Source organism: Onychostoma macrolepis, chromosome 05 (genome assembly GCF_012432095.1).
Source record: "Onychostoma macrolepis isolate SWU-2019 chromosome 05, ASM1243209v1, whole genome shotgun sequence".
NCBI lineage: Eukaryota > Metazoa > Chordata > Actinopteri > Cypriniformes > Cyprinidae > Onychostoma > Onychostoma macrolepis.
Genome location: NC_081159.1, coordinates 25,008,215 through 25,032,795, shown reverse-complemented (window position 1 = coordinate 25,032,795; position 24,581 = coordinate 25,008,215). Strand labels below are relative to the sequence as shown.

The window sequence follows — 24,581 nt, the reverse complement described above, 5'->3', positions numbered from 1 at the left end:
GCATAGTAATGGATCCTGATTCAATAGATATTTGACAGCAAATGATTTTAACACAGCTGTTCTGCCATGGGCAGTGAGCACTGATACTGTCTGAGAAAATGGATCGCCCAGAAACTCTCCTAATGGCTTTCCTCAGTCACAGTACACCCCCACATTCAGGGACTGTCAGTCATCATTCAATGAATTTTGATTTCAGACATACATGGGCTGATGGTTTCGTGTATATTTGATATTTCCATGGCAAAATTGGAAACAGTATTGAGGGCCTTTCTTCCATTAATGCTCAGTTCAGCAGGGAAACAGCTCTCTACTGCCACCCTGAGCATTGTTGCTGCTGCTGCAAGTATTAGTCACTGATCAGAAGTGAATAGAAACAACCATAAATATCATTTTTGTGTTCCCAGCTGCTCCAAAAGCTAAGGATAAAAATCAGTAACGTTTCTATGACTTTACAAAATAGGAAATTAATTGAGTGATAGACTATGGTCATCAGAAGAGAGCAAGATGTCAAAATTGCTGTTGCTGTTACTGATGTATATATATATATATATATATATATATATATATATGCAACTTTACTATATTTAAAATGTTAATAACTGTGGAAAAGTGTCATCAGAGTCTGTGAAAAGGGTCTATTTTGGGCAAAATTGGTTGGATTGGAAACCAAACTTGAAAAAAAAAAATAGCCAACAGAATTTATGAACATTTAAATGTGGATATTCATAAAATCTCTTTAATCTTTTTATTGAAGGTATAACTTATAATTTTAGAAATTGTTTCTTTAATAATCATGCAGGTAAAACGGGTTTTTTATTTATTTTATTTAGCATTTTATGGGCCTTTTCATTTTTACTGATTGATGTATGTTGAATTTTTTATTCATTTATTTGATGTTTTATTTCAATAATTATTTATTTGCTTAAAATAAACAAGACAAAATTGTCTGACAATAACCAACCACTCATATTAAAACCACTTCTCATTTTCTGTGGGGTTTACAGTATGTCATTTTGATGTGATTTATACATTTTTCATATTTAACAAGATTATGCCTAATTCCCATATGTTCAAAATGTACATGTGCTATGATACCATACAAATTGTATGTATTTTATGTGTACTTCAAAATGACAGTTTTGATTGAAAATTTTGAAAAAAGTAATGTTTTGTTATTGTCCCGTGTTAATATTTACACCTAAATGTCATTGTATGCACCCATAATTCATTTGCTTCCTCTCTTGTCTCTCTGCTCTAGTGGTCATTATGGCATCTGGTTTACTGGTTTACCCCTTCGGTCTCAACTCCAGCCTGGTCAAGTCTTTCTGCGGAGACTCGGACATCTACTACGCCGGGGAGTGTCAGATAGGATGGGGCTACATGCTGGCTATCGTCGGAGTCATGCTCACCCTCTTCTTGCCCTTTTTCGCCAAGTACGCCCCCAAGGAGCAGCTTTCACCCACCCCACTCCCCACTCTTTTATAGAGCACTAAAGACCACCACCTACCATTTTCAACCATCATAAATAATTATTAAATGATCAAAGATTTGAGGTTGGAGTCTCAGCATCATTTGCCGTGTTTGGTAATAATGATTGTTGCTCTGGAGCAGAACTCGAGACCCTTCATCCCTTCTATTCTCATTGTTTTTGTTTTTTAGTGTTTTCCTTAATTCGATAAGGTCTTTTTTTGTCACGGTCAACCTGCCAGGTGAGAAATTAGTTTATATGGATTATGCTCTTTCTTTCCCTTCTTTCTAATTTATGTTCAAGCTCTGTTCTTGATTGAAGACCTCTATGGACTAACTACTGAAAATATCAATTAGTATTTTTGACATTTTTGTTTCAAAACCAAAAATAGCTAATTAAATGAAAATTGAGTAACAATTTCCAATACTATTTTACTAAGACTTGTCAGCATGCAATGAAAGGATAACAAAAACAAATGGTAGGCCCTTCTTAAATGGATTTCTTCTAATGGATCCAACAGGTTTAAAGGAACAGTTTCATCGAGTTCATTGAGAGAAACTGAACTCAAACTCAATAAATCTTTCCAGCACCTGATATAGTACCTATTCAAGGACCAACACTGTGGCTTAAGTAAACTGATTTGAATTCACAGGCATCTGTTTGAATTTTCTTCATTTTGTTTCTCATAACTCCGTGAGGGCCATCAAGGAACTGTATTGACAGTATGAGCCAGGCCGTTGCTTCAGACTGCCATGGATGGACCACAAGCATGGACTTTTCTCAGCTGTATGTGAAAGTGAAATGATCCCACAAGTAAAACCATTTGTTTTCCCAAACTGATTGAACAGGATATGTTGTGGAGTCTCCTTTTACATTCTTTACTGTAACACCTACTAGTACTGAATTATTCAGGATTACACAAATCAGGAGCAAGGCTGTTCTTAGTTAAAGTTGGGCTTAGTTAACACTGAGACACTACGTTCTGGAAAATACCAACTTCTAACCAACTTGTGCCTTTTGACCATTGCTAAGACTTAAGTACCTTTCATCAGGTAATCTACTTCTAAATCATTTTGTAAATGCTTTCTTGTTGGATTAACATTGTGCGATTATTTCTGTACATCTCCATCTTTAATGATGATTAGATTTAGCTGAACGTTTTTAATGATGGCCTGTTTTGTTTTGAAGGAGTTGCAAAAAAGAACAAAACGATGAAAGCTAAATTAGCAAGTCATTGAACAAGACAGGACGACCAATTCAGTCCTGATTTGTCATGACAGATTTATGTATTTCTTTGGGAAATCTGCTGTAACGATCAAATTAAGCTAATGTGCTAATACATTTACACTTGGCACAGCAATACGGTGAAGCTAAAGCTTCTACTTGGATCATTCCATATTGCACTTGGCTCACTCTTGCTGTTGTGTTGATCCATTTGTGTGTTATGTGTTCAGACTGGCTAAAACATTGGCGCTCAACTGCCCTCTTTCGTAGATTTAACACCAAATTCTATTCTGATACAGATGTGCTGACAGCAAAACAAACCCATTCCCTGCAAGATGTGTGTACTTGTAACTGTTAAGGGTAGCTGAGGCTCAGAGGACAGAGCACAACTTTAAACTGGCATGAGATGTCAAATATAACAGGCCCTTTAAATGTGTTTATGCAGGAGTACACTGGCGGCCTCCGATTGCCTTGACGGTGATGGCAACTTGCATTCTTGAGTTCTTGTATGTAAAGTCTGACCACTGGTAGATCTTAGATCTTGTAGATTAGTGCTGTGGGTTTCCCACTGTGTTTTGGTTGTAAATAATTCTGTAACATGGCATCCTGATGTTTCCCTTTTGAAAGATATATTTTGCGATGTTACCTCATCATTGTGTTTGTTTAACCTTTGAAATCTTTAACAAATTGCTGTTATGTGTTTCTTCTTTGTAATAAAGCATTTCATAAACTTAGCAAATTGATGTCTTTTAAATGAAGACACCAACAAATCTTTAAAAACAACATTTCCAAAGTTTGGGAATGGAATACAAATAGTTTTTAATGCAACAATTAACAATATAATAATGTATAAATTAGAACTCAAATATGCACACAAATTTGAATAAATAAAAATAAATATATTATCACAAATTTAAATTATGTATGCATAGTTTAATGGGAACTAAATTTATATGCATCTAAATTATAACTAAAATTTTTTAAATGAATTTTAAATTACATTTTAAATTTAATTCGAGATGATATATGCATATAAATTAGAAATATTTTAAATGCATATAAATTAAAATAAATCAAATATTATTAATGCATCTAATTTGCAAAGTGAATCAAAATCTTCAGATACAGGTCACAGATTTAAAACTGTTTTACATTCACTGACCATTATAGGTCATTCTTTAACTACTTCACAACTAAACCAAAACCAACCCTAACTTCAGTATAAGTCTGTGCTAGTTTAATCTTTCTCCTGTTACTCACTCGATCCACATCACATTTCACTGAGAGCCAGCACCACATCCCTCATTTTTGCATCTGACACTCTCACAGCCTCCAGGGCATTCCTTTGCTCTGACAGTGAAGCAGCTCGGACTGACACACAAGTCATTGTGTCTTTTTGCCTGTCGTAGTTTCCAACGCAGCGATGCACCTGACCTCTGATCAGTCTGGGCAGTGTCTGATCCTGATGAACAAATACACAATGACTTGAACATAAAGGTTTATGGTGTCTCTATCACTGCCAACATCACATAATGTGCAGTCATAATGGTCTATCTTATTTGAAAAATAGAAAGTGTGCAATGGAAAATAAGTGGGTGTCATAAACTAGAGACAGCACATTGTTTCTTCAGTTCTGTAGCTGTAATGTCATCTCTGATATAAACCAAATACTTTAATATTAAAAAAAAAACTTTCATATTTAAAAAAATTATTTATATATTATATATGTGTGATGTGTGTGTGTTTGTGTTTGTGTGTGTGTATATATATATATATACACACACATGCATACATACAGCTTAGGAGGATTAAATGTTCAGTATCTCAAAAAATTTGAATATTTTCACAAAGATCAATCAAAATTTAATTATGCACTCAATACTTAGTTGGGGCTTCTTTTGCACAAATCACTGCTTCAATGTGGCGTGGCATGGAGGCGATCAGCCTGTGGCACTGCTGAGGCGTTATCGAAGCCCAGGTTGCTTTGATAGCGGCCTTCAGCTCATCTGTATTGCTTGGTCAGGTGTTACTTATCTTCCTCTTGACAATATCCCATAGATTCTCTATGGGGTTCAGGTCAGGCGAGTTGGCTGACCAATCAATCATAGTAATATCATGGTCAGCAAACCACTTGGAAGTGCTTTTGGCAGTGTGGGCAGGTGCTAAAGTCCTGCTGCAAAATGAAATCAGCATCTCCAAAAAGCTTGTCAGCAGAAGGAAGCATGAAGTACTCTAAAATCTCCTGGTAGACGGCTGCATTGATTTTGGATTTGATAAAGCACAGTGGACCAACACCAGCAGATGACATGGCACCCCAAATCATCACTGACTGTGGAAACTTCACACTGGACTTCAAGCAACATGGATTCTGTGCCTCTCCAGTCTTCCTCCAGACTCTGGGACCTTGATTTCCAAATGAAATGCAAAATTTACTTTCATCTGAAAAGAGGACTGTGGACCACTGAGCAACAGTCCAGTTCTTCTTCTCCGTAGCCCAGGTAAGACGCTTCTGACGTTGTCTCTGGTTCAGAAGTGGCTTGGTAGCCCTCTTCCTGAAGATGTCTGAGCGTGGTGACTCTTGATGCACTGACTCCAGCTTCAGTCCACTCCTTGTGAAGCTCTCCCAAGTGTTTGAATCGGCTTTTCCTGACAATCTTCCCAAGGCTGCGGTCATCCCTGTTGCTTGTGCACCTTTTCCTACCACATTTCTTCCTTCCAGTCAACTTTCTATAAATATATTTCGATACAGCACTCTATGAACAGCCAGCCCTTTCAGCGATGACCTTCTGTGGCTTACCCTCCTTGTGGCAGGTGTCGATGATCGTCTTCTGGACAACTGTCAAGTCAGTAGTTTTCCCCATAATTGTGGTTGCATGTTCTAAACTAGCCCAGGAGGTACCCAATATATATACTCAAAATTAACCAAACTAATCAAGCTCAAAATGGAATATTCAAATTTTTTGAGATACTGAATTTTAAATTTTTCTAAGCTGTAAGTCATAACCATCAGAATTAAAACAAAAAAAAACTCTTGAAATATTTCAGTTTGTGTGCAATGAATCTAGAATATAAGAAAGTTTGCTTTTTTGAATTAAATTACAAAAAATAAAAGATCTTTTCCATGATATTCTGATTTTTGAGATGCACCTGGGGAAATATATATATATATATATATATATATATATATATATATTAATGTGTGTGTGTGTGTGTGCGCGCGCGTTTTTGTGACAAATGAGGATATACATTTGTATAATGATAAGGGTATGACATAGGTATTACAAGGAGAAGGTGACTTTTCAGGACATTACCCCATGTCCCCACTTTTCAAAACGCTTTAAATCACACAGAATGGAGTGTATCGAAAATCTGAAATAGCACAAAGTTTCCTGTAAGGGGTAGGGTTAGGTTAGGGTGTAGGGCAATAGCACATACAGTTTGTACAGTATAAAAACCATTACGCCTATTGGATGTCCCCACTTTTCACAAACGTGTATGTGTGTGTGTGTATATATATATATACACACACAGTTGTGCTCAATATTATTCATACCCTTGGTAAATATGATCAAAGGTGTCTGTGAAAATAAATCTGTATCATTAATCCGTTTGATCTTTTATTTTAAAATTGCACAAAAATCTAACCTTTCATTGGTGAATAAGAATTTAAAATGGGAGCGAAATCTCATTATGAAATAAATGTTTTTCTCTAATACACATTGGCCACAATTAATCATACCCTTTTATTCAATACTTTTTGCAACCTCCTTTTGCCAAGATAACAGCTCTGAATCTTCACCAATAATGTCTGATAAGTTTGGAGAACATCTGACAAGAGATCAGAGACCATTCCTTCATCCAGATTCACTTCAGATCCTTCAGATTCACAGCTCCATGTTGGTGCTTCTTCTCTTCAGTTCACCCACTCATTTTCTATAGGGTTCAGGTCAAGAGGAAGCTTGGTTTTGTTTTCAGTGACCCATTTTTGTTTTGGTTTTGATGTTTGTTTGTGCTTCATTGTCCTGTTGGAAGATCCAACCACGGCCCATTATAAGATTTCTGCATGGACAGTCAGTTTTTAATTTTTTATTTGTTGTTATTTCATTGAATCCATGATGCCATATATCTGAACAAGTTGTCCAGTACCTCCAGCAGAAAAATAGGCCCACAACATTAAAGATCCAGCAGTATATTTCATTGTACACATGGGGTACTTTTTTTTATCCCTGTGTGCACCAAACCCATCTTGTGTCAGACTGTTTCTCCGCGTCCTGTGTTTTTCCCCTCCTCTTGTTACCATATTTGGAGTTCCTGTCCTCGTTAAGTGTTTATGAGTTAATTAGTCCCCAGCCCTGTGTGTTTAATTATCTTATCTCCCAGTATTCTTAAGTCCTGTGCTCCCTCTTCTCTGTGTTTGGTCTTAGTCATATGTCTGTGAATGTTTCTGTAGTTGTAGTCTTGTAATTCCTGAGTTTATCATTAAAGATCCTTTTATTTGTATATTCCTCGTCTCCGCGCTCCCTGCCCCAACAACACACCTGCCATCTTCAGTGTTTGCTGCTAAAAAGCTCATTTTTTAGTTTCATCTGACCATAGAAGCCAGTCCCATTTGAAGTTCCAGTCGTGTCTGATAACTGAATATGCTGGAGTTTGTTTTTGGATGAGCTCAGAGAATTTTTCTTGAAACCCTCCCGAGCAACATGCGGTGATGTAGGTGCTGTTTGATTTTTTTTGTTTTTTAGGCTTTCTGACCCGAAGACTCAACTAATCTCTGCAATTCTCCAGCTGTGAACCTTAGAAACTCTTTGGCCACTCAAACTCTCCTTCTCACCGTGCATTAGGACGATATAGACACGTCCTCTTCCAGGCAGATTTGTGACATCTTTAGTTGATTGGAACCTCTTAATTATTGCCCTGATGGTGGAAATGGGGATTTTCAATGCTTTAGCTCCTTTCTTACAGCCACTTTCTAAATTTGTGAAGTTAAACAATCTTTTGCTGCACATCAGAAATATATTCTTTGATTTTACTCGTGATTAATGATTAAGGGAATTTGGCCTTTGTGTTCTTCATATTTATAATCCTGTGAAACAGGAAGCCAAGGGTGGACAATTTCATGTTCCTACTAGTCACCCTGGTGTGATAAAAATGCAAATATGAATGGGAATATACTTCAGAGATATTTTAATCATAAGAATTTCTAGGGGTACCAATAATTGTCGCCATTGTGTACTAGAGAAAAATAATTATTTCCTGATGTGATTTTCCCAAAATGTTTTTTTACTTCAATTAAAGGTTAGATTTTTTTGAAATTTTTGAATGAAAGATCAAATGGATAAACAATGCTGACTTACTTTTACAGCCACCTTTGACCATATTTACCAAGGGTATGAATAATTTTGAGCACTACTGTGTGTATATACCCCTTACAGGAAACTTTGTGCATTTTTAGATTTTCAAAAAAACACCATTTTGTATGTTTTTTTTTTAAGCCTTTTGTTTTACGGGGACATAGGCACACACTACCATTCAAACACTTAGGGTTGTTTTTGTTTAATGTTTATGAAAGAAGTGTCTTATGCTAACCAAGGCTGCATTTATATGATCAAAAATACAGTAAAAAAAAAAAGAGTAAAATTATAATGAAATATTGCAATTTAAAATAACCATTTTAAATGTAACTGATTCCTGTGATGGGAAAGATGAATTTTCAGCAGCCACTATTCCAGTCGTCCGTGTCACATGATCCTTTCTAAATCATTCTAATATGCTGATTTGATGTTCAAGAAACATTTCTTATTATCAATGTTGAAAATAATAGTGCTGCTTAATATTTTAACTATAACTATAATAATTTTTTTCTATAATGGCATTCTTTAATGACTTGAAAGTAGTATGATGATTAAAAACAGTATTTGATTTTGTAAAATGATTCAATCTAATGTTCCTTACTGACCCCAAACTTTTGAACGGTAGTGTATTTAAAAAAAAAAAAATAATACTATAAAATGATACAATTGTAAAAATGCATGTGTTACAGGGAAGAAGAAAAGATGCACCTCTGGAAGAAAACCAAAATTCTCAGACTCACATTTTCATAGTAAAGGCAGTGGACCACCTCTTTACCATCCCTCATGAGAAATTTCTTTGCTCCGTGTTCTCCAACTGTAACTGCAGAGTCCAGTGTAGCTGTAAAGAGAGACAGGACTGTTAGACACAGATTTAAATCAAGGGGACTGCATGTGTGATAGTCTCCTCACCAAACATCTCAAACAGCATTGGTACTCTGTTCTTGTACTGGCTCCAGTGCTTCATGCCTTCAATAACAGCAGTAATAACATGCAGCAATGTCTCATGAGGGGGCTTCTATCCAGCAGGAGAGAGTGTAAATCAGAAATGTTAGCCGAACAAGTAAAACAACATTTTATACTGTGAGGCAGAAAATGTTTGAAAAAAGCAGTAAACAAAAATGCTGCAGGTTTGCAGCATTGCAGTAAAGTGAAATAGTCTGTTTTTTGTTTGTTTGTTTGTTTTTTAACATGTTTTGATATGTTAATGTGTTTTTAATATGAATGTAATTGCCCCTTTAGAATGGGGTGCCCCTTAAATTAAGTGACACACACCTGCTGCTGAGTGGTCTGGGAACTTGAGGTGTCCATCTTTTCTTTTGTCCACATTCCACTGGCTGATTGTCCAACAGATCTGAAGTTCCCCTTTCCACTGTGACTCTGAGCTCCAGGGCCCTGAGTGCTTGCTGCTGCAGGGGTACACTGCTGGGGACGGTACGGCATTCTGGGGGAATTTGTCGGCTTGTTAAATGACTGTTGATTCTGGATGCTGCTGGACCATCTGGGCTGGCCGAGTGAAACTGAGCTGCTCCTTGGAAAACCACCATGAAGCTGGGATCCAACTGCTGGCATCGAATCCTGTCTCACTGGAGGCCTCTGTTGCCCTGTCTGTGACCTGGAGGTAAAATGGTGACAAATACAAAATTTAATGTCACAAATGTTTTTCAGGATAACTAAAAATCTGCATTGTGTGTTAAAACTTCTAAACAAGCTGTTTTTATTCAACTTCAAAATATTATTCAGTATACAACAAGGTTCGACTAGATGTCATGCATTACCTAACCTTAACTATCAATGAGTGATACATGTGTTACAGTATTTATTAATCTTTGATAATGTTAGTTACTAAAAATACAGCTGTTCATTGTTAGCTCATGTTAGCTCAAGTCAAATAATATTAACAGATACAAATTTTTTATTCTTTTATTCTTTTTTTTAAATAATGTATTAGAATATGTTGAAATGAACATGAACTAAGATTAATAAATGTGTTACAATTATTTTCAGTGTTAGTTTATGTTAACTAATGTAGATTAAGGAATAGTTAACCCAAAAATAACATTTTCTGAATATGTATTCATCCTCAGGCCAGGTTTCAATCATTGCTTCTGACCAAAATACAAGTCCATAATTCATAATAATGCTTCCTCCAGTGAAAAAGACCATTCCCTGTCGCCCTCTCACCTCAAAATCCACCAACATTTTGTTTAGAACTGTTTTATACTGTTCTCACTCGTAAACACAGCTTGATCTGTGCATATTTCTCACCTGATTCAGATGAGACACTTTTTCACTAGAGAAAGAAATATTATAGATAGAATACTCATATTTTAGGCAGAAGCAACATTTTGAAGTTAAAAACACCTCAATGATGATTTGTTTCTTACAAATATGTAGCTTTTTGCTTTACAAGGCGTTAATTTGATGGACTGGAGTCATGAAGATTACTTGTGGATTTTTGTGATGTTTTTATCAGCCGTTTGGACTCTTACTCTGACAGCACCCATTCACTGCAGAGATCGATTGGTTAGCAAGTGGTGTAATGCCAAACTTCTCCAAATTGTGGATGGCCTGAGAATAAGTACATTTTCACCAAATTTCCATTCTGGGTGAACTATTCCTTTCAAGTGTTACCTAAGGTTACCTAATTACTGTATAAGTGAATCTTAAGGCTCAGGTCAGGAAGAAATAGCTTCTTTACAGTCTTCTGCAAGATTTTCTGGTATGTAGTCATTATTCTTAGCACAGGTTGAGTACCAGACATAGGCAGGTTTTTTTGGGTGAGGTAATGGTGCATATCCTCGTCCTGCCACACCAGGTGAAGGAGCAGATCTCATGCTGGCTTGCTGTGATGAAAGGTAGGCTCCCTGGTTCCACTGACCTCTCTGACCCAAAGCTAAAGAGAATCCTTGGGTTATATTTTTAAAAACATAATAACGAAAGACAGAAAATGACATTTTAATAAGAAATTACATAATCAGATTTGTCTGCATACATGCTGTAATTAGCCTTACAGTTCATACCTTTCAAAACTTACCGATTTCCATACCACAGCATAATGAATAATTCCAACTCGCAATATATTTCCAGCTTTACCCGCATACATACAGTACATTCACATAAAACGATATATCAGGGTTATATCTGACATCTGAACATTGAAACAAAGCGCTGAATCAGGATTTGAGTGGAAATACATACTGGGAAGAGCAGAGGAGGAAGAAGAAGAGGTTTGTGTCTCATTGTAGTGGCTGCTGGTAGTGAAGAGATCACTCTCTGAGGGATTAGACGTCAATGGCAGCCTACTCCTTTTCCTTTGATTAAACAGAGGCACGGAGAGACAGCCTGCAGAAAGACAAAACTCTGCTTTGATTTCAGGCTCCAGCAACCTGAATAACACTTTAACTGCAGCTAAGTGTTGTATTAGCAGATAAGCAGTTCAATTATTTTGACGGATTAGGCAAATTTATGTACAGGGAGCTCCCTGAAAATAATATCTATTCAATTGCAAGTAGTAAACTAGATTATTTTGATAGTAGATAGCAGAGTTTGACTGATCCAACTCTTATTTTCTGTTGTGTATTTCCAAACAAGTAACACAAGCATAATAGACAGCAAATCCTACCTGAGGTTGGTCTCTGGTTTTCATTCCTCCACATCCCGATAAATCACTTCTCACACTGACTGAGAGTTAACAAAATTATTGTGTAAACGTGAAACAATAATTCTTTGTCATTATTCATTTCCAATAATTTGTAAACTTTTATATGTACGTTATATCAGTTAAGTTAGCAGTTACATTACGTTAGGGGGTCTGCTTTCTCTTGTTAACAGTTGTATGTCTAATGTATGTCCTTTTCTGTCTATTTTTGTTTTCACTCTATCAACTCAGCTCAAAATCTCAAAGTATTGTTGAAATATTAAGTAAAAATTACTTTGTATGTAATACTTAGGATTTGCTAAATTCATTTGGCTAATAGTAAAAGGTCATTCATGTGCGAATCAAACTGTGCTTACCAGTACGAAATGTCGTCAATGAAGTAAAAAGATGTGAATAAGAAGCGCTTATTCAGTAGTTTAGGCTGTGTCTGTGGTTTAACCCTATATTAATTCTTTAATGTCATAACATTTTTGTTTGTTGCGATAATTTCGTTTTGGCGCGAGTGGCGCGTGCGCTAGTGAACTATGAGTCATTGCCGCGAATCGGTTCTTTCGAACAGTTCGTGATTCAGCGGTTCCTTCCACATAAACGGCCTGGTGGGCTTAGTTTAAACCAGACAAGGCCATTAATTTAACACATTTAAGCAGCTTTTATAAAAATGCCTTAGAAAAAAAAATGTTACAGCTGTGCATCTTGAGACAGAACAAAGGCACTGACATATTTTAAGATGTCAGGGCAAGATATTTTCAGTTGAGACAGCTCAAACATGCATTTTAGTCTGGAACTAGCCGCCCTTAAACCTAGTCTGTGAAACCAGGGGCATGTGTCTCATCATTAATACTGTCATCTCATTTGTAAACAAGTACTCAAAAGAAAAAGGAAAACATTAGGGACAAAACTTGTTAGGGGCAAATTTGTTGGTTAGTGTCACGACTGGTTTTGGGGTTTGTTTCATGTTCTTGTTTTCATGTCTTTTATTTTGTAATTTGATTCGTGCTGTTAGTGCCATGCTTCCCTTGCCCTCATGTATTTCTGCCTTGTGTATGTGTCATGTTTGTGTTTGGTTGGTTCTTGGCACGTGACCCTTAGTGTTTGCTATAAGTAGCCCTCATGTTGCCATTGTCTCTGGTCGTGTATCGATGTTGTAACCTGCTGTCGGTGGATCTAGTTTGGTCATGTCAAGTCAAGTCTCAGTTTGGATTTTGGATTACTTTTGTAAATAAAGCTGCTCTTGGGTTCTCACTACGCTTGCCTCCAGTGGACTATTTGTTACAGTTAGAAATTAGGCCAATGCCAAGAAGCAACTTATAATTATTTACACACAGTAAATCTTTGTGCAAATTTTATGGTATATTTTCCTATTTTAGGGTTACAAGCCTGTGTTTGATTAGGGTAAAACAATAAATTAATTTAAAATAAATCTATAGGCTAATTAAAAAAAAAAAAAGTAAATAAATTATAAAGACAGATGGTTTTGATGTGATCTTTAAACAGTGTAACAAAAAGATTATTTTAATAAAAAAATCATCCACTGAGATATAAACGCATCAATCAAAACATTGCTCTGTTAGTACACTTTTTCTGTGATATTAATGTCCTGTTGTTCTGAGATTTAGAGATTAATGTATTTGAATCTGTTCTCTTCTGTTTACATCTATTTACATTACTGTATCTTCTTAATTTTGCAGTTAGTTTAACATTCCTTCTATTGTCCGGTTGGAAACAGCTAAGTAGCGTGTTACTGTCAGAAATTAGATTTATCACGATAGTTTGTCACCTCAGAGAATTCACATACTGTAGCCTACGCAAAATAGCCTCTGTCTAGGCTCTGATCCACTGAATTACCAAATTATCCTGTTTTACATGGATGATTATGCAAATGACAAAGAAATGAACATTTTGTGCTCCTGGAGCTGTTTTAGATACCAGAGTGATATACGTCTGAATGATAAGAAGTGTTTTGAGTAATAGCAATGCTGATGGAAATGTTAGCCTATAAATTCATATTATATTTAGCATAAAAAATTTAAAAAAAAATAAAATAAAAAAAAGCAAAGTTTTACATGGAATTAAAATATATATTTCGGTGTACAAGAAAGTATGGGTGACCCTTTCAGGTTTTGAAACAAAAAAAGAATAACTTTGATGCATTAAAATCATAGGGTGTCAAATTCAGTTCCTGCAGAGCTGCAGAGTTTAGCTCCAACCCTAATTTAGCTCACTTGAAGCAATTAATCAAAGTCTTCTGGATTACTAAAAAGTTGCAGGCAGGTGTTTTGGATCTCGGCAGGACAGTGGCTTTTCAAGGACCAGAGATTGACACATTAAATAATAAATGATGCATTAATTTTATCAGAAGTGATAAGTTAAAATGTGACAAATGATTTCTATTTAACAAACAGATGAAATTTCCATTCATTAAAGAAAAAATGTATCATGATTTCCACAAAAATATTAAGCAAAAACTATTTTCATCACAAAAGAAGAGAAGTGAATTACTTAAACACAATTGCTGTCTAATATCTATAGCCCATATAAGATTTTAATAGGCTATTTAAATGCTTGTAGTTGGTTTGTAAATCATGTCAAATAAGCTGTCAAAGACAGCCCTTAGGCAGTACTAGGACAGAATTCACACTCTGATGGCTAGGAACTAAACTCCACACTCTAAAGACATTAGATCTCCAGGACTTCATATTAAAGTAACATTTACGGTCCTAAATATATTCAAGCACACACAGTGTGTAGGCTATAATAAAGTGAATGAAGCCATATACAAAAATGTTCTGCTTTTGCATTATATGATCACATGACAAGACATATACCGGTACATTCAAGGCACAAATGCAAATCATATGGAAACCACAAAACAAATTATTATTTTAATATTGCACCTATAGAATTTCTGCTATATAAGTATGGTTTTTTGCTGCATGTGAAGTATCAGTGCTCATCAGTGCTTGAGTTGAACATCTCGGTAGGGTGAACAGGCACAGTAACTCTTACAATCAATTTTCACTCACTTTCTAAATGTGATTGGTATTTAAGGTTGATGTGTTTATTTCAAAGGAACGTGACTGAAGATGGATTTAAAGAATAAAGTGGCTGTGGTGACTGGAGGTGCTCAGGGTTTGGGCAGAGCCTTTGTCAAAATACTCCTAAAAAAGGGGTCAAATGTAAGTAGTCTTGTTGTTTGCTTGCATGTGTATAAATGTCAAGAACCCAAAATCAACCAGCTTCATAGCAACATTTTACTGCACTATAGGATACTGAACTACAGATTAATTTTGATTACAGGTGGCCTTCATTGATGTGAATGAACAACTGGGAAAAGAGTTAAAGGCTGCGCTTGCCGAAGAATATGGACCTGACAGGGTTGAATTTTACGCCGTGGATGTCTCATCTAAGCAGGAATTTATAGGTATTTGAAGATTTTCTTTAGTCTTTTAATTTGTCTGGGAATAAAGAAATAACATCAGATTTTCTTTTCAGGAGCTTTTCAGAAAATTGTGGACAGGTTTGGCCACATCGACATTATGTACAACAATGCAGGGGTTGTCGATGAAAATGACTGGGAGAAAACCATTGCCATAAACATGGTATGATTTTAATAATGCATTAGTTCATCTGTCTGTCTGTCTGTTCATCGGGCAACATGTTGAACTGTTCATGTGGCTTTTATAGTCTGGGCTGGTGAGGGGAACATATCTGGCTCTGCAGTACATGAAGGATAATCCTGAGAGCAAAGGGGCAATTATCAACATATCATCTACTGCAGGTTTGGAACTTAATGCACTAAATTAGTCAATCAATAACATTTTTTGTATAATATGTATATTATATATTTATTTGATTGAAAATACAGCAAAAACAGTAACATTGAGAGATATTACAACTGAAAACAAACGTTTTCTAGTTTAATATATTTTGAAATGTAATTTATTTCTGTGATGAAAGCTGAATTTTCAACAGTCATTACTCCAGTCTTCCATGTCACATGATCCTTCAGAAATCATTCTAATATACTAACTTTGGTGCTCAAGAAACTCTTGCATTTTTAGATGTAAATATTAGAATATTACTTAAGACCAATACAAAGAAAGGATTTTTAGAAATCTTGGCCAACTGAAAAGTATGAACATGAAAAGTATGAGCATGTACAGCACTCAGTACTTAGTTGGGGCTCCTTTTGCCTGAATTACTGCAGCAATGCGGCGTGGCATGGAGTCGATCAGTCTGTGGCACTGCTCAGGTGTTATGAGAGCCCAGGTTGCTCTGATAGTGGCCTTCAGCTCATCTGCATTGTTGGGTCTGGTGTCTCTCATCTTCCTCTTGACAATACCCCATAGATTCTCTATGGGGTTCAGGTCAGGCGAGTTTGCTGGCCAATCAAGCACAGTAACACTATGGCCATTGAACCAGCTTTTGGTACCTTTGGCAGTGTGGGCAGGTGCCAAGTCCTGCTGGAAAATGAAATCAGCATCTCCATAAAGCTCGTCAACAGAAGGAAGCATGAAGTGCTCTAAAATTTCCTGGTAGATGGCTGCGTTGACTGTGGACATCAGTAAACACAGTGGACCAACACCAGCAGATGACATGGCAGCCCAAATCATCACAGACTGTGGAAACTTCACACTGGACTTCAAGCAACATGGATTCTGTGCCTCTCCACTCTTCCTTCAGACTCTGAGACCTTGATTTCCAAATGAAATGTAAAATTTACTTTCATCTGAAAAGAGGACTTTGGACCACTGAGCAACAGTCCAGTTCTTTTTCTCCGTAGCCCAGGTAAGACGCTTCTGACGTTGTCTCTGGTTCAGAAGTGGCTTGGTAGCCCTTTTCCTGAAGACGTCTGAGCGTGGTGACTCTTGATGCACTGACTCCAGCTTCAGTTCTCTCCTTGTGAAGCTCTCACAAGTGTTTGAATCAGCTTTGCTTGACAGTATTCTCAAGCTTGCGGTCATCCCTGTTGCTTGTGCACCTTTTCCTACCCAAATTCTTCCTTCCAGTCAACTTTGCATTTAATATGCTTTGATACAGCACTCTGTAAACAGCCACACCTTTCAGTAATGACCTTCTGTGACTTATCCTCTTTGTGGAGGGCGTCAATGTTCGTCTTCTGGATCATTGCCAAGTCAGCAGTCTTCCCCATTATTGTGGTTTCAAAGAACAAGAGATACCTAGAATTTATACTGTAGGGATGGTCATTTATTCAAACTCAAATGTAAATATTCTAATATTTTGAGATACTGATTTTTGACTTTCATGAGCTGTAAGCTCTAATCATCAAAATTAAAAGAAATAAACATTTGAAATATATCAGTCTGTGTGTAATGAATGAATATAATATACAAGTTTCACTTTTTGAATGGAATTAGAGAAATAAATCAACTTTTGGATGATATTCTAATTATATGACCAGCACCTGTATATACGTATACTCAACTTTTTTTCTTATTGGCCACAGGTCTGTGGTTTGTGCCAACAGCGCCCATCTACACAGCGACTAAATACGCAGTGGTGGGATTCAGCCGTGCTATTGCGGTATGTTTAGCAATATATAAAGAATACGTTACATTTGTAATATAATAACAGCAATAACACACATGAACCTAAAGCCTTGATAGATAATGAGGAGTACATCTCTTGCTAACAATAAGGCAGATTTGATTAATTTTGTATGTTTAACAGGCTGTTGCTATGCAGTCCAACCTTGGGTTGAGGATCAACACTCTCTGTCCAGGTGCAGTGAAGACTAACCTGCTGTCCTCTTCTAATATAGAGGACCATTTTGGACAGTTTTCAAAACTAGAGGGGCTGAAGGAGATGGTTCAGGAGAGAAATGACTTTGTGGAGTGAGTTAACAGTCCTTTTACTTTTCAGTAGATTTTGCAGTGAAAAGTACTTCAATGTCATTGCTTTATTTATAGGCCTGAGGATGTTGCCAAGGCCTCCCTTATTCTTGTGACAGATGAAAGCAAGAATGGAGAAATTCTGAAGATCGATGCTGATGGTATGGAGTTCATATCCCTTCCTGAACCACCAGCAATGCGAAAGTAGCCAATCAGCTTCTTTCTCTGCCAGAGCCATAACTTTCAGAGCTGATTCCTAATGTCAGATTAGAACTGAAATGTTAAAGGCTTTATTCCTATAATTTTGCCTGGTTGAAAATGTACTAGTCTTCCTCAGTTCTAGTTGGCAGTAGACAATATGCAAACTTGAGGCAGACCTAGTATAAGGTCTTGACTAAATAAACGATCAGGTGAAAGGTCTCTTTATGTTATTCTTTGGTTTTCCATGTGAGTGTTACAATGAATACTGAACACACTATATTTTTTAAATGTTTAATACACCACCAGTCAAAGGTTTATAATGATTAATATTTTTTAATATTTTTGAAAGAAGGTTCACAAAGGCTGCATTTATTTGATCAACAATACAAGTAAAAAATCAATACTGTTAAGTAGTATTACAGTTGGTTTTCTGTTTAGTTGAACTGTTTCATATTTGAATAGATTTTAAAATGTAATTTATTCATCATTCTAATATGCTGAATTGGTACAATATTTGTTGCTGTACCAAATCAGTTGCAAAAAGGTATTACAGTTGTCAAAAAAAATAGCTAATTGAAATGGCTTGACCATCAAGTGGTACAAAATGTAGAGAGATTGATTGGATTGTGAAAACTGCTCAAATCACTCAATACTTATTTTATGTAAAGTGCTACTGGGCAAAATTAATTATAGCATGTTAAATGCATAAAAAATATAAACTGTCAATAGTTTAATCTCTGCCAATACTGTGCGTCTCCGTGGGTCGGTCGATACGGTAGATAAACTCAGCAGGCAGGAAGTATCCTAGGTACTCCACTGTGTTTGGGGTGGTGTCTATGTAGTAATGGCCCCCCTCACCATGGTGACTGAAGCCATGTGTATGCTCCACTCTCAAGTCAAGACCCTGTGAATTGGGAACAACAGAAATGAGTTGATATTTAGAGAAGATGCAGAATAATATTGTCAGTGAAATGGAGGTATTCCACGGTGGGTTGGTACTCACTGGGTCTCTGGACACCATGACAGTTTGAAAGATCAGTGGAGCACTGACTTCAAAATGCCTGAGCCAGTTATTGACATCCTCATTGGTGTTCAGAGGGCAGGCGGAGAATTCACGCGGCTTAATGACAGAGCAGTGAAAAGATTACGCTTCCATCACAATTTCTTCCGTCACATCATTTCTGCTCTAGCATTTTGAAGTTTAATCCTAGTTCAAGATGCTACTTTATTATATAGAGTTTATCAGTGACTGCTCTAAAAATGTCTATTTTTTGTTACCATGATATGGATCTTTGCCTTCCCCTTCTGCATGACGAAAGTTCCCCCCAAGGCCATGCTCTTCTCCCCATAACGTTCTTCCATGGTCTTCCTCATGCAGCTCACAAGACTGTCCTCTCCAGTCCTTCTGCAGGCTCTCACCTCAATGACCTGCAATGGATGTTTTTCAAACCTTGTTACTGTTTGATAATAATGTTGTGTAACAAGAATGTTTGTTGTGTGTGAAAACTGATAAATGAATAATAATACATACAGTACAGTTCAAATGTTTGGGGTCAGTAAGATTTTTAAAAAAGATATTGATTGTTTTATTCTGCAAGGATACATAATATTTTTAGCTCATTAAAAAGTGACATAAAATAAATGTATAACGGTACAATCACACGGGGCATCGGCGTTGATGCTTAATGGAGGGCGTGTCTGAAGCTTGGTGCTGAACAGCCAATCACATTAGTTTTCTGGTGTTGCATGAACGCGATTGGCTAGCATCTGCACTAGGGTATTTGTATAAGGCGATGTGATTGGCTGACGCCTGCGTTGGCACTTAAAGTTGAAACGCAACAGACCCAACACAACGGACCCACAATTAATTTCAGCAATGCTTGACGTCACTCCATTCAAAGTAAACGAGAGGCTTTGACGTTGACGCCCCATGTGAATGTACTTTTGAATTTTTTTAATTCATCAAAGAATCCTAAAAATGTACTACAGTTTCCACAAAAATATCAAGCAGCAAACTGTTTTTAACACTGATGATAATACTAAGAAATTTTTCTTGAGCACCGAATCAGCATATTAGAATGGCTGTTGAAGGATCATGTGACACTAAAGACTGGCTGCTGAAAATTCAGCTTTGTCGTTACATTTTATTTAATTACATTTCAAAATATATTAAAATTAAATTATAATAACACTTCACAAAATTTTAGTTTTTACTGTATTTTTAATCAAAATAAATGTGGCCTTGGTAAACAAGAAAAAAATTAAAATCCTAAAACTTTTGAACAGTATTGTGAAAATATTCAATAAATCAATTTCAAGTGGTTTTGTTTTATGTAATAATTAGCAAAAGCTCACTCCTGATAACCGTTTCATCATTTACGGCCATTACCAAAGGAAATACTTCATGTAATAACCAGAAATCACAGTATTGGGCTGTATAGAGCTGTGTAGATTCTGTCAGTGTGATATAAAAGCAAAGTCTCCATGGTTCTTACCTTTCCAGGTTTGCCCTCACATGCATAAAGGTTTGCAAGGAGGCCAAAGTCACAGTCATGGAATCTGTTGCTGTATTTCTCCTGCAGACATTTTCCATCCACTGGGTTGATGGATGAAAAATAGCTGGCATTCACTGCAGGTCTTCCTTCAGCTTCAGTCAGAACCAGAGGCATCAACTAAGAGAGATATAGTATTATAAACCCCACTGGACTCCACATCCAAAAAGTAGTGTATTTAAAAGAAAAATGTTTTGAAGTGACATGATTTTTTTTTGTTGTTGTTAAGGTTGATATGACAGTTTTGGACTTTATACAGAAACTTATCACCGTATGTGGCAATTTTCATTTACTGATGCCACTGCAAATTCACATCAGTTTTATTTCTTTCATTCATTTATTTTTTTACAATTTCAATTTAATTTCATTAGGTCTTAACATTTTAATGTGGAAAAACTTAATGCTGCTTGTTTTAGTGCAGCTATACAAACCTCTCCATTCATCCCAGTTGTCTTGCAGGAAACAGCACCAGCACCAAGAAAAAATCCACCAGGCAGCTCCACCTCCTTGGACACAGTGTTCATGTTGTACACCTTACAGGGGAAAGCTTGCATCGGTTAGGGTTACAAATGTGTTTATGACAGTTACATTTCTGGTTTATTAACACACCTTGTCCGGTTTGGCCAGAGGAATAAGATAGGGTACGCCTCCCACATCAGTAATACGAGGTTTGCCACACAGACCTAATAAAAGAGCAACGAGTGTTGTTCAAAGAGCCTGTAACACCTTGAAATACCATTATATGAAATACTATTTGAAATACCATTTGTGCTCACCCTTGACAGGAAACCCAAATGGCTCTTGTGTAAGATCTGGACAGTCAGTGACAGACACTTTTACGTCAGAAAAATTCTTATTCAGTCCTGATTGCAGCACTGTAACACAAACACACACAGACATACACAATACATTGGTTACAATGAAGAAATGTAAGACCAGCTGCAAACAACCGCTTAAGATCATAAAATCCTTAGTAAAATTCTTGTAAGGACATTATTGACAGAGTAACTTAAAAGTGCACCCATTAAATTTAAGTTCATGTTTAGCTCCCAATAGTATAACGGACTTTATACTGACATCTTTAGGACTGAATGCATTAATGCATTTACTCACTGTAACGTTAGTCGACAAAAAAAAAATTCACATAATTTCAATGAATTAATTTTAATAATTTTAACCATTTTATATTTATTCGCAAAATTATTAATACTATATTTAGTTTTTAGAGAATTCTTATTTGATGCCTTTAGGACCTTTAATTTCTTTCAAACACTATCAAAAACAATAGTAATTCCGTTACTATAAATAATACTCATACGCATCTTTTAGGATATGTTTTTCTATTACGTCTTGAATGTCGACAATCTGCTTTAAAGGTACGTAAAAAAATCACAACAGTCAAAATAGTTCCTGTGAACTTTGGACTCATATCCTGTCATTTGGGGTTTTCAAGCACAACGGAAGAAACTAATCATGCTACAAGCTAAACCCGTTTAAATGCACATATTAAAAGGAAATGCGCCGATTACCCTGACATAATTCCTCGAGATTTGGAACGTGCAGCTGGAACTTGTCGGTGTTGCAGGTGTTTGCCATCCTTCTCGGTGTGTATTGATCCGTCAGGCTCCCGCATGCAGACAGGTCACATGACGACGGGCTTTTCTTTCCGCTCTGAGCAGATCGAAAGGAGTGTGTAAACTCGTGAAAACGCTTTGATTGGCCGTCCAGAAAACATAAACACGCCTCCTGAGTATAGCTCCTCCTTTCTCAGCATAAACAGTTTTGAGCGTTTATTTAATAGCTTATTATAGAATATGTCTCTTGGGAAGTCATGACATGCACAATATACATATGATAAACAATTAGCTAAACTTTATATTCATGAACATACATTTTCAGAAAGCCTTTATAGTTTTAATAAGATTACTACATTCCCCCTTCTCTCTCTCTCTCTCTCTCTCTCTCTCTCACACACACACACACAAAATAAAATTAAAAAAAGACAAGAAAAAGGCAAATATAACTTGCAAAGATTTATTTAATGTTTTTTATGTATTTGTATGCTCTATAGAGCGAAAACTAATTTCTTTCGGAGTCTTTCAAGATATTTTGTGTAATGTTTTCATGGCATGTAATATATTATATTATATTATATTTATTATATTAATGTGTATAATATAATCATATTAATGTGTATAATCAATGTGTTTGGTTAGACATATGCCATAAAGGTTTGTAGGCCTACTTGAATTGTTTTTAAAAAAGAAAGAAAGAAAGAAAGAAAGAAAGAAAGAAAGAAAGAAAAGGCCTAGAAGTGGAATCATTTTATTAAACACCACAAAATCAATCTGATTGCAGAACCCTTTTGAATGGAAAAGGAAAGAGCACAAAAGTTTAGTTTTGGATGGATAGGAGACGAGGCAGGTAGAGATTTATTGGACTAATAAACAATAGTGTAGACCTTGTAGCTGAATTCTACAGATATGTGGACATTAAATTTAGAGATTATATTCAGATTTATACAGATGGGTCGAAAGATCCTGTAGGAAGAACGACTGGATCAGCAATTTTATAGTTAATCAAGGAGGTGAGGAAAGTAAACGAACCACAAATGATCTGAATGTGTATACAGTTGAGTTATATGCTATCATGATGGCATTAGAATGGATTAGAAAGGAGGACAAAATAAGTAAAGTTTTAATTGGAAGTGATTCATTGTCAGCACTGTACAGTCTCAGGACAGGTATATGTCCAATAGCCGTCAGGATCTGTTATATGCAATATTGGCAACATATACAAGAGTAAAGGAAAAATGTAATGCGATTCAACTGATTTGGACCCCAGCTCATATAGGCATTTTGGGTAATCGCGTGGATAAATTAAAATTAAAATTAAAATTAAAATTGATAAATTAACTAAACAAACAATTAAAAAAGAGAATATTGAAGTAAATATAAAGATGTCAAAATCTGAAGGGAAGAGTATTGTTTGGGAAGAAGCCGTGGGAGGATGGCAATGTCAGACAGGGAAGCTAAAGGAAGACATTTGTAGGCCTATGCCATTCAAAATAAAGTTGGTACAGTGAGGAACTGGGGAGCGGCTAGGAGAGAAGAAATAGTGATGAAATAGTCATTTAAATAGTACATTACACATTATAGGGAAGCATCCTACTGGTTTTTGTGAGTACTGTCAGACATTAGAAACCATAGAACATGTAATTTTAAGTTGCAGAACATAGGAAGAACAGAGGGGAAATATGACGGAAGAATTAAGAAGAGATGGGTTGGCAGGGGCAGGTATAAAAGATATACTGCAAAGTGGTGTGATTAGACATGGAAGGAAAAATATTTGTAACTTCTTAATTAGAACGGGTTTAATGAAGAGAATACGATCGCGGAAAACAAGCTGGAGTAACATCGCAGGAGAAGAATCCAGAAGATGGCGGTAATGCAACGCTCTTGGATCCAAGCCGCCGTTAAACCTCATAGAAGAAGAAGAAGAAGAAGAAGAACCCTTTTGAATGCGATTTTTTTTCATTATTATTTTTTTTATATTAATGCCAAGGTACCAAAGATAAAGGTACAGAAAATATCAACATTACGTACAAAGAGGTGACATTACATGCAAAGCACCATTTCTAGATGTATGTAACAATAAGTAAATAATCCAAAACAAAGATTTAACAAAATAAGTAAAAATATGAAATAGAATAAGAGCTTTTTAAGAGCTTTAATAAAATTCTTGGAAGATGAAATAGTTTGGATATACTGTTGAACCTCTTTTTTGAAAACAAAACTTAAAAAAAAAAAAAAAAAGGATTTACTGCAGTGAATAAGAAATTTTGCCAGAATAAATAATAGGTTAATAATAAAATATTCATTAATTTTATCTTTTGTATGTTAAAGAAGCCAAACAGTACATCCTTGAAAAGCAAAGAGAAACCCTGGAGCACATTGCGATTGATAAGATTAGAGAATTCAATCCAAAATAGCTGTGTGGACAATCCCTGAAGATATGCATATCAGTTTCATTAGGGTCGCCACAAAAAGATATAAAAACATATAAAGATATAAAAAACTTGTATCTATATCTAATATGAACCTTTTCAAAAACACTTTAGCTGGGTAAATCTGTGTAACAATTTGAATGAGATGTCTCTAACCTTGTTAGATATTATGTATTTCGAAGACAGAGTCCATACTTTTTTCCAATCAATATGATCAACAACATTCTTCCAATAAAACACCACATATGGAGTTGTTACAAGCTTCTTTT

General features: G+C 36.0%; 4 protein-coding genes across 4 annotated transcripts in view; 2 read left to right on the top strand and 2 right to left on the bottom strand.

Moving 5' to 3' along the window:
- The window catches only part of LOC131541005 (LHFPL tetraspan subfamily member 7 protein), a 143,347-nt gene extending 139,942 nt beyond the window's left edge, over nt 1-3,405 (top strand). Inside the window, exon 3 of the mRNA XM_058776469.1 lies at nt 1,259-3,405. Coding sequence (XP_058632452.1) covers nt 1,259-1,485 — 227 coding nt within the window. The 3' untranslated portion in view covers nt 1,486-3,405. The remainder of the gene's footprint in view (nt 1-1,258) is intronic.
- A 109-nt stretch (nt 3,406-3,514) lies between these two features.
- LOC131541004 (spermatogenesis-associated protein 22) lies at nt 3,515-12,238 on the bottom strand. Its single transcript, XM_058776468.1, has 8 exons — nt 12,058-12,238; nt 11,666-11,724; nt 11,242-11,385; nt 10,798-10,936; nt 9,316-9,655; nt 8,953-9,058; nt 8,784-8,881; nt 3,515-4,154 (listed from the first exon to the last, which is right to left on the bottom strand). The coding sequence occupies exons 2-8, from the start codon at nt 11,697-11,699 to the stop codon at nt 3,963-3,965; spliced, it is 1,053 nt and encodes a 350-aa protein (XP_058632451.1). The 5' UTR covers nt 11,700-11,724; nt 12,058-12,238; the 3' UTR covers nt 3,515-3,962.
- A 2,546-nt stretch (nt 12,239-14,784) lies between these two features.
- LOC131540789 (15-hydroxyprostaglandin dehydrogenase [NAD(+)]-like) lies at nt 14,785-17,761 on the top strand. Its single transcript, XM_058776047.1, has 7 exons — nt 14,785-14,877; nt 14,999-15,122; nt 15,194-15,300; nt 15,386-15,479; nt 17,169-17,245; nt 17,393-17,556; nt 17,632-17,761. Exons 1-7 carry the CDS (start codon nt 14,785-14,787, stop codon nt 17,759-17,761), a joined length of 789 nt encoding a protein of 262 aa, XP_058632030.1.
- Nucleotides 17,762-18,031: 270 nt separating this feature from the next.
- On the bottom strand, nt 18,032-21,977 carry c05h11orf54 (chromosome 05 C11orf54 homolog). Its single transcript, XM_058776352.1, has 8 exons — nt 21,836-21,977; nt 21,083-21,181; nt 20,916-20,989; nt 20,738-20,839; nt 20,250-20,426; nt 19,033-19,182; nt 18,758-18,874; nt 18,032-18,658 (listed from the first exon to the last, which is right to left on the bottom strand). Exons 1-8 carry the CDS (start codon nt 21,900-21,902, stop codon nt 18,485-18,487), a joined length of 960 nt encoding a protein of 319 aa, XP_058632335.1. The 5' UTR covers nt 21,903-21,977; the 3' UTR covers nt 18,032-18,484.
- Between the last annotated feature and the right edge of the window lie 2,604 nt (nt 21,978-24,581).

Excerpts from the sequence above, each read along its gene's own strand:
- LOC131541004 (XM_058776468.1), bottom strand. The coding sequence starts at position 11,699 with ATGTGGAGGAATGAAAACCAGAGACCAACCTCAG. Across the intron at positions 11,386-11,665 it reads AAACCAGAGACCAACCTCAG|GCTGTCTCTCCGTGCCTCTG; the intron begins GTAGGATTTGCT and ends GTCTTTCTGCAG. Across the intron at positions 9,059-9,315 it reads CCCAGACCACTCAGCAGCAG|AAGCCCCCTCATGAGACATT; the intron begins GTGTGTGTCACT and ends CCTGCTGGATAG.
- LOC131540789 (XM_058776047.1), top strand. The coding sequence starts at position 14,785 with ATGGATTTAAAGAATAAAGTGGCTGTGGTGACTGGAGGTGCTCAGGGT. Across the intron at positions 14,878-14,998 it reads TCCTAAAAAAGGGGTCAAAT|GTGGCCTTCATTGATGTGAA; the intron begins GTAAGTAGTCTT and ends TTTTGATTACAG. Across the intron at positions 17,557-17,631 it reads GAGAGAAATGACTTTGTGGA|GCCTGAGGATGTTGCCAAGG; the intron begins GTGAGTTAACAG and ends CTTTATTTATAG.
- c05h11orf54 (XM_058776352.1), bottom strand. The coding sequence starts at position 21,902 with ATGGCAAACACCTGCAACACCGACAAGTTCCAGCTGCACGTTCCAAAT. Across the intron at positions 21,182-21,835 it reads TCTCGAGGAATTATGTCAGG|TGCTGCAATCAGGACTGAAT; the intron begins GTAATCGGCGCA and ends TTTGTGTTACAG. Across the intron at positions 18,875-19,032 it reads AGGCAAAGATCCATATCATG|CCGCGTGAATTCTCCGCCTG; the intron begins GTAACAAAAAAT and ends TCTGTCATTAAG.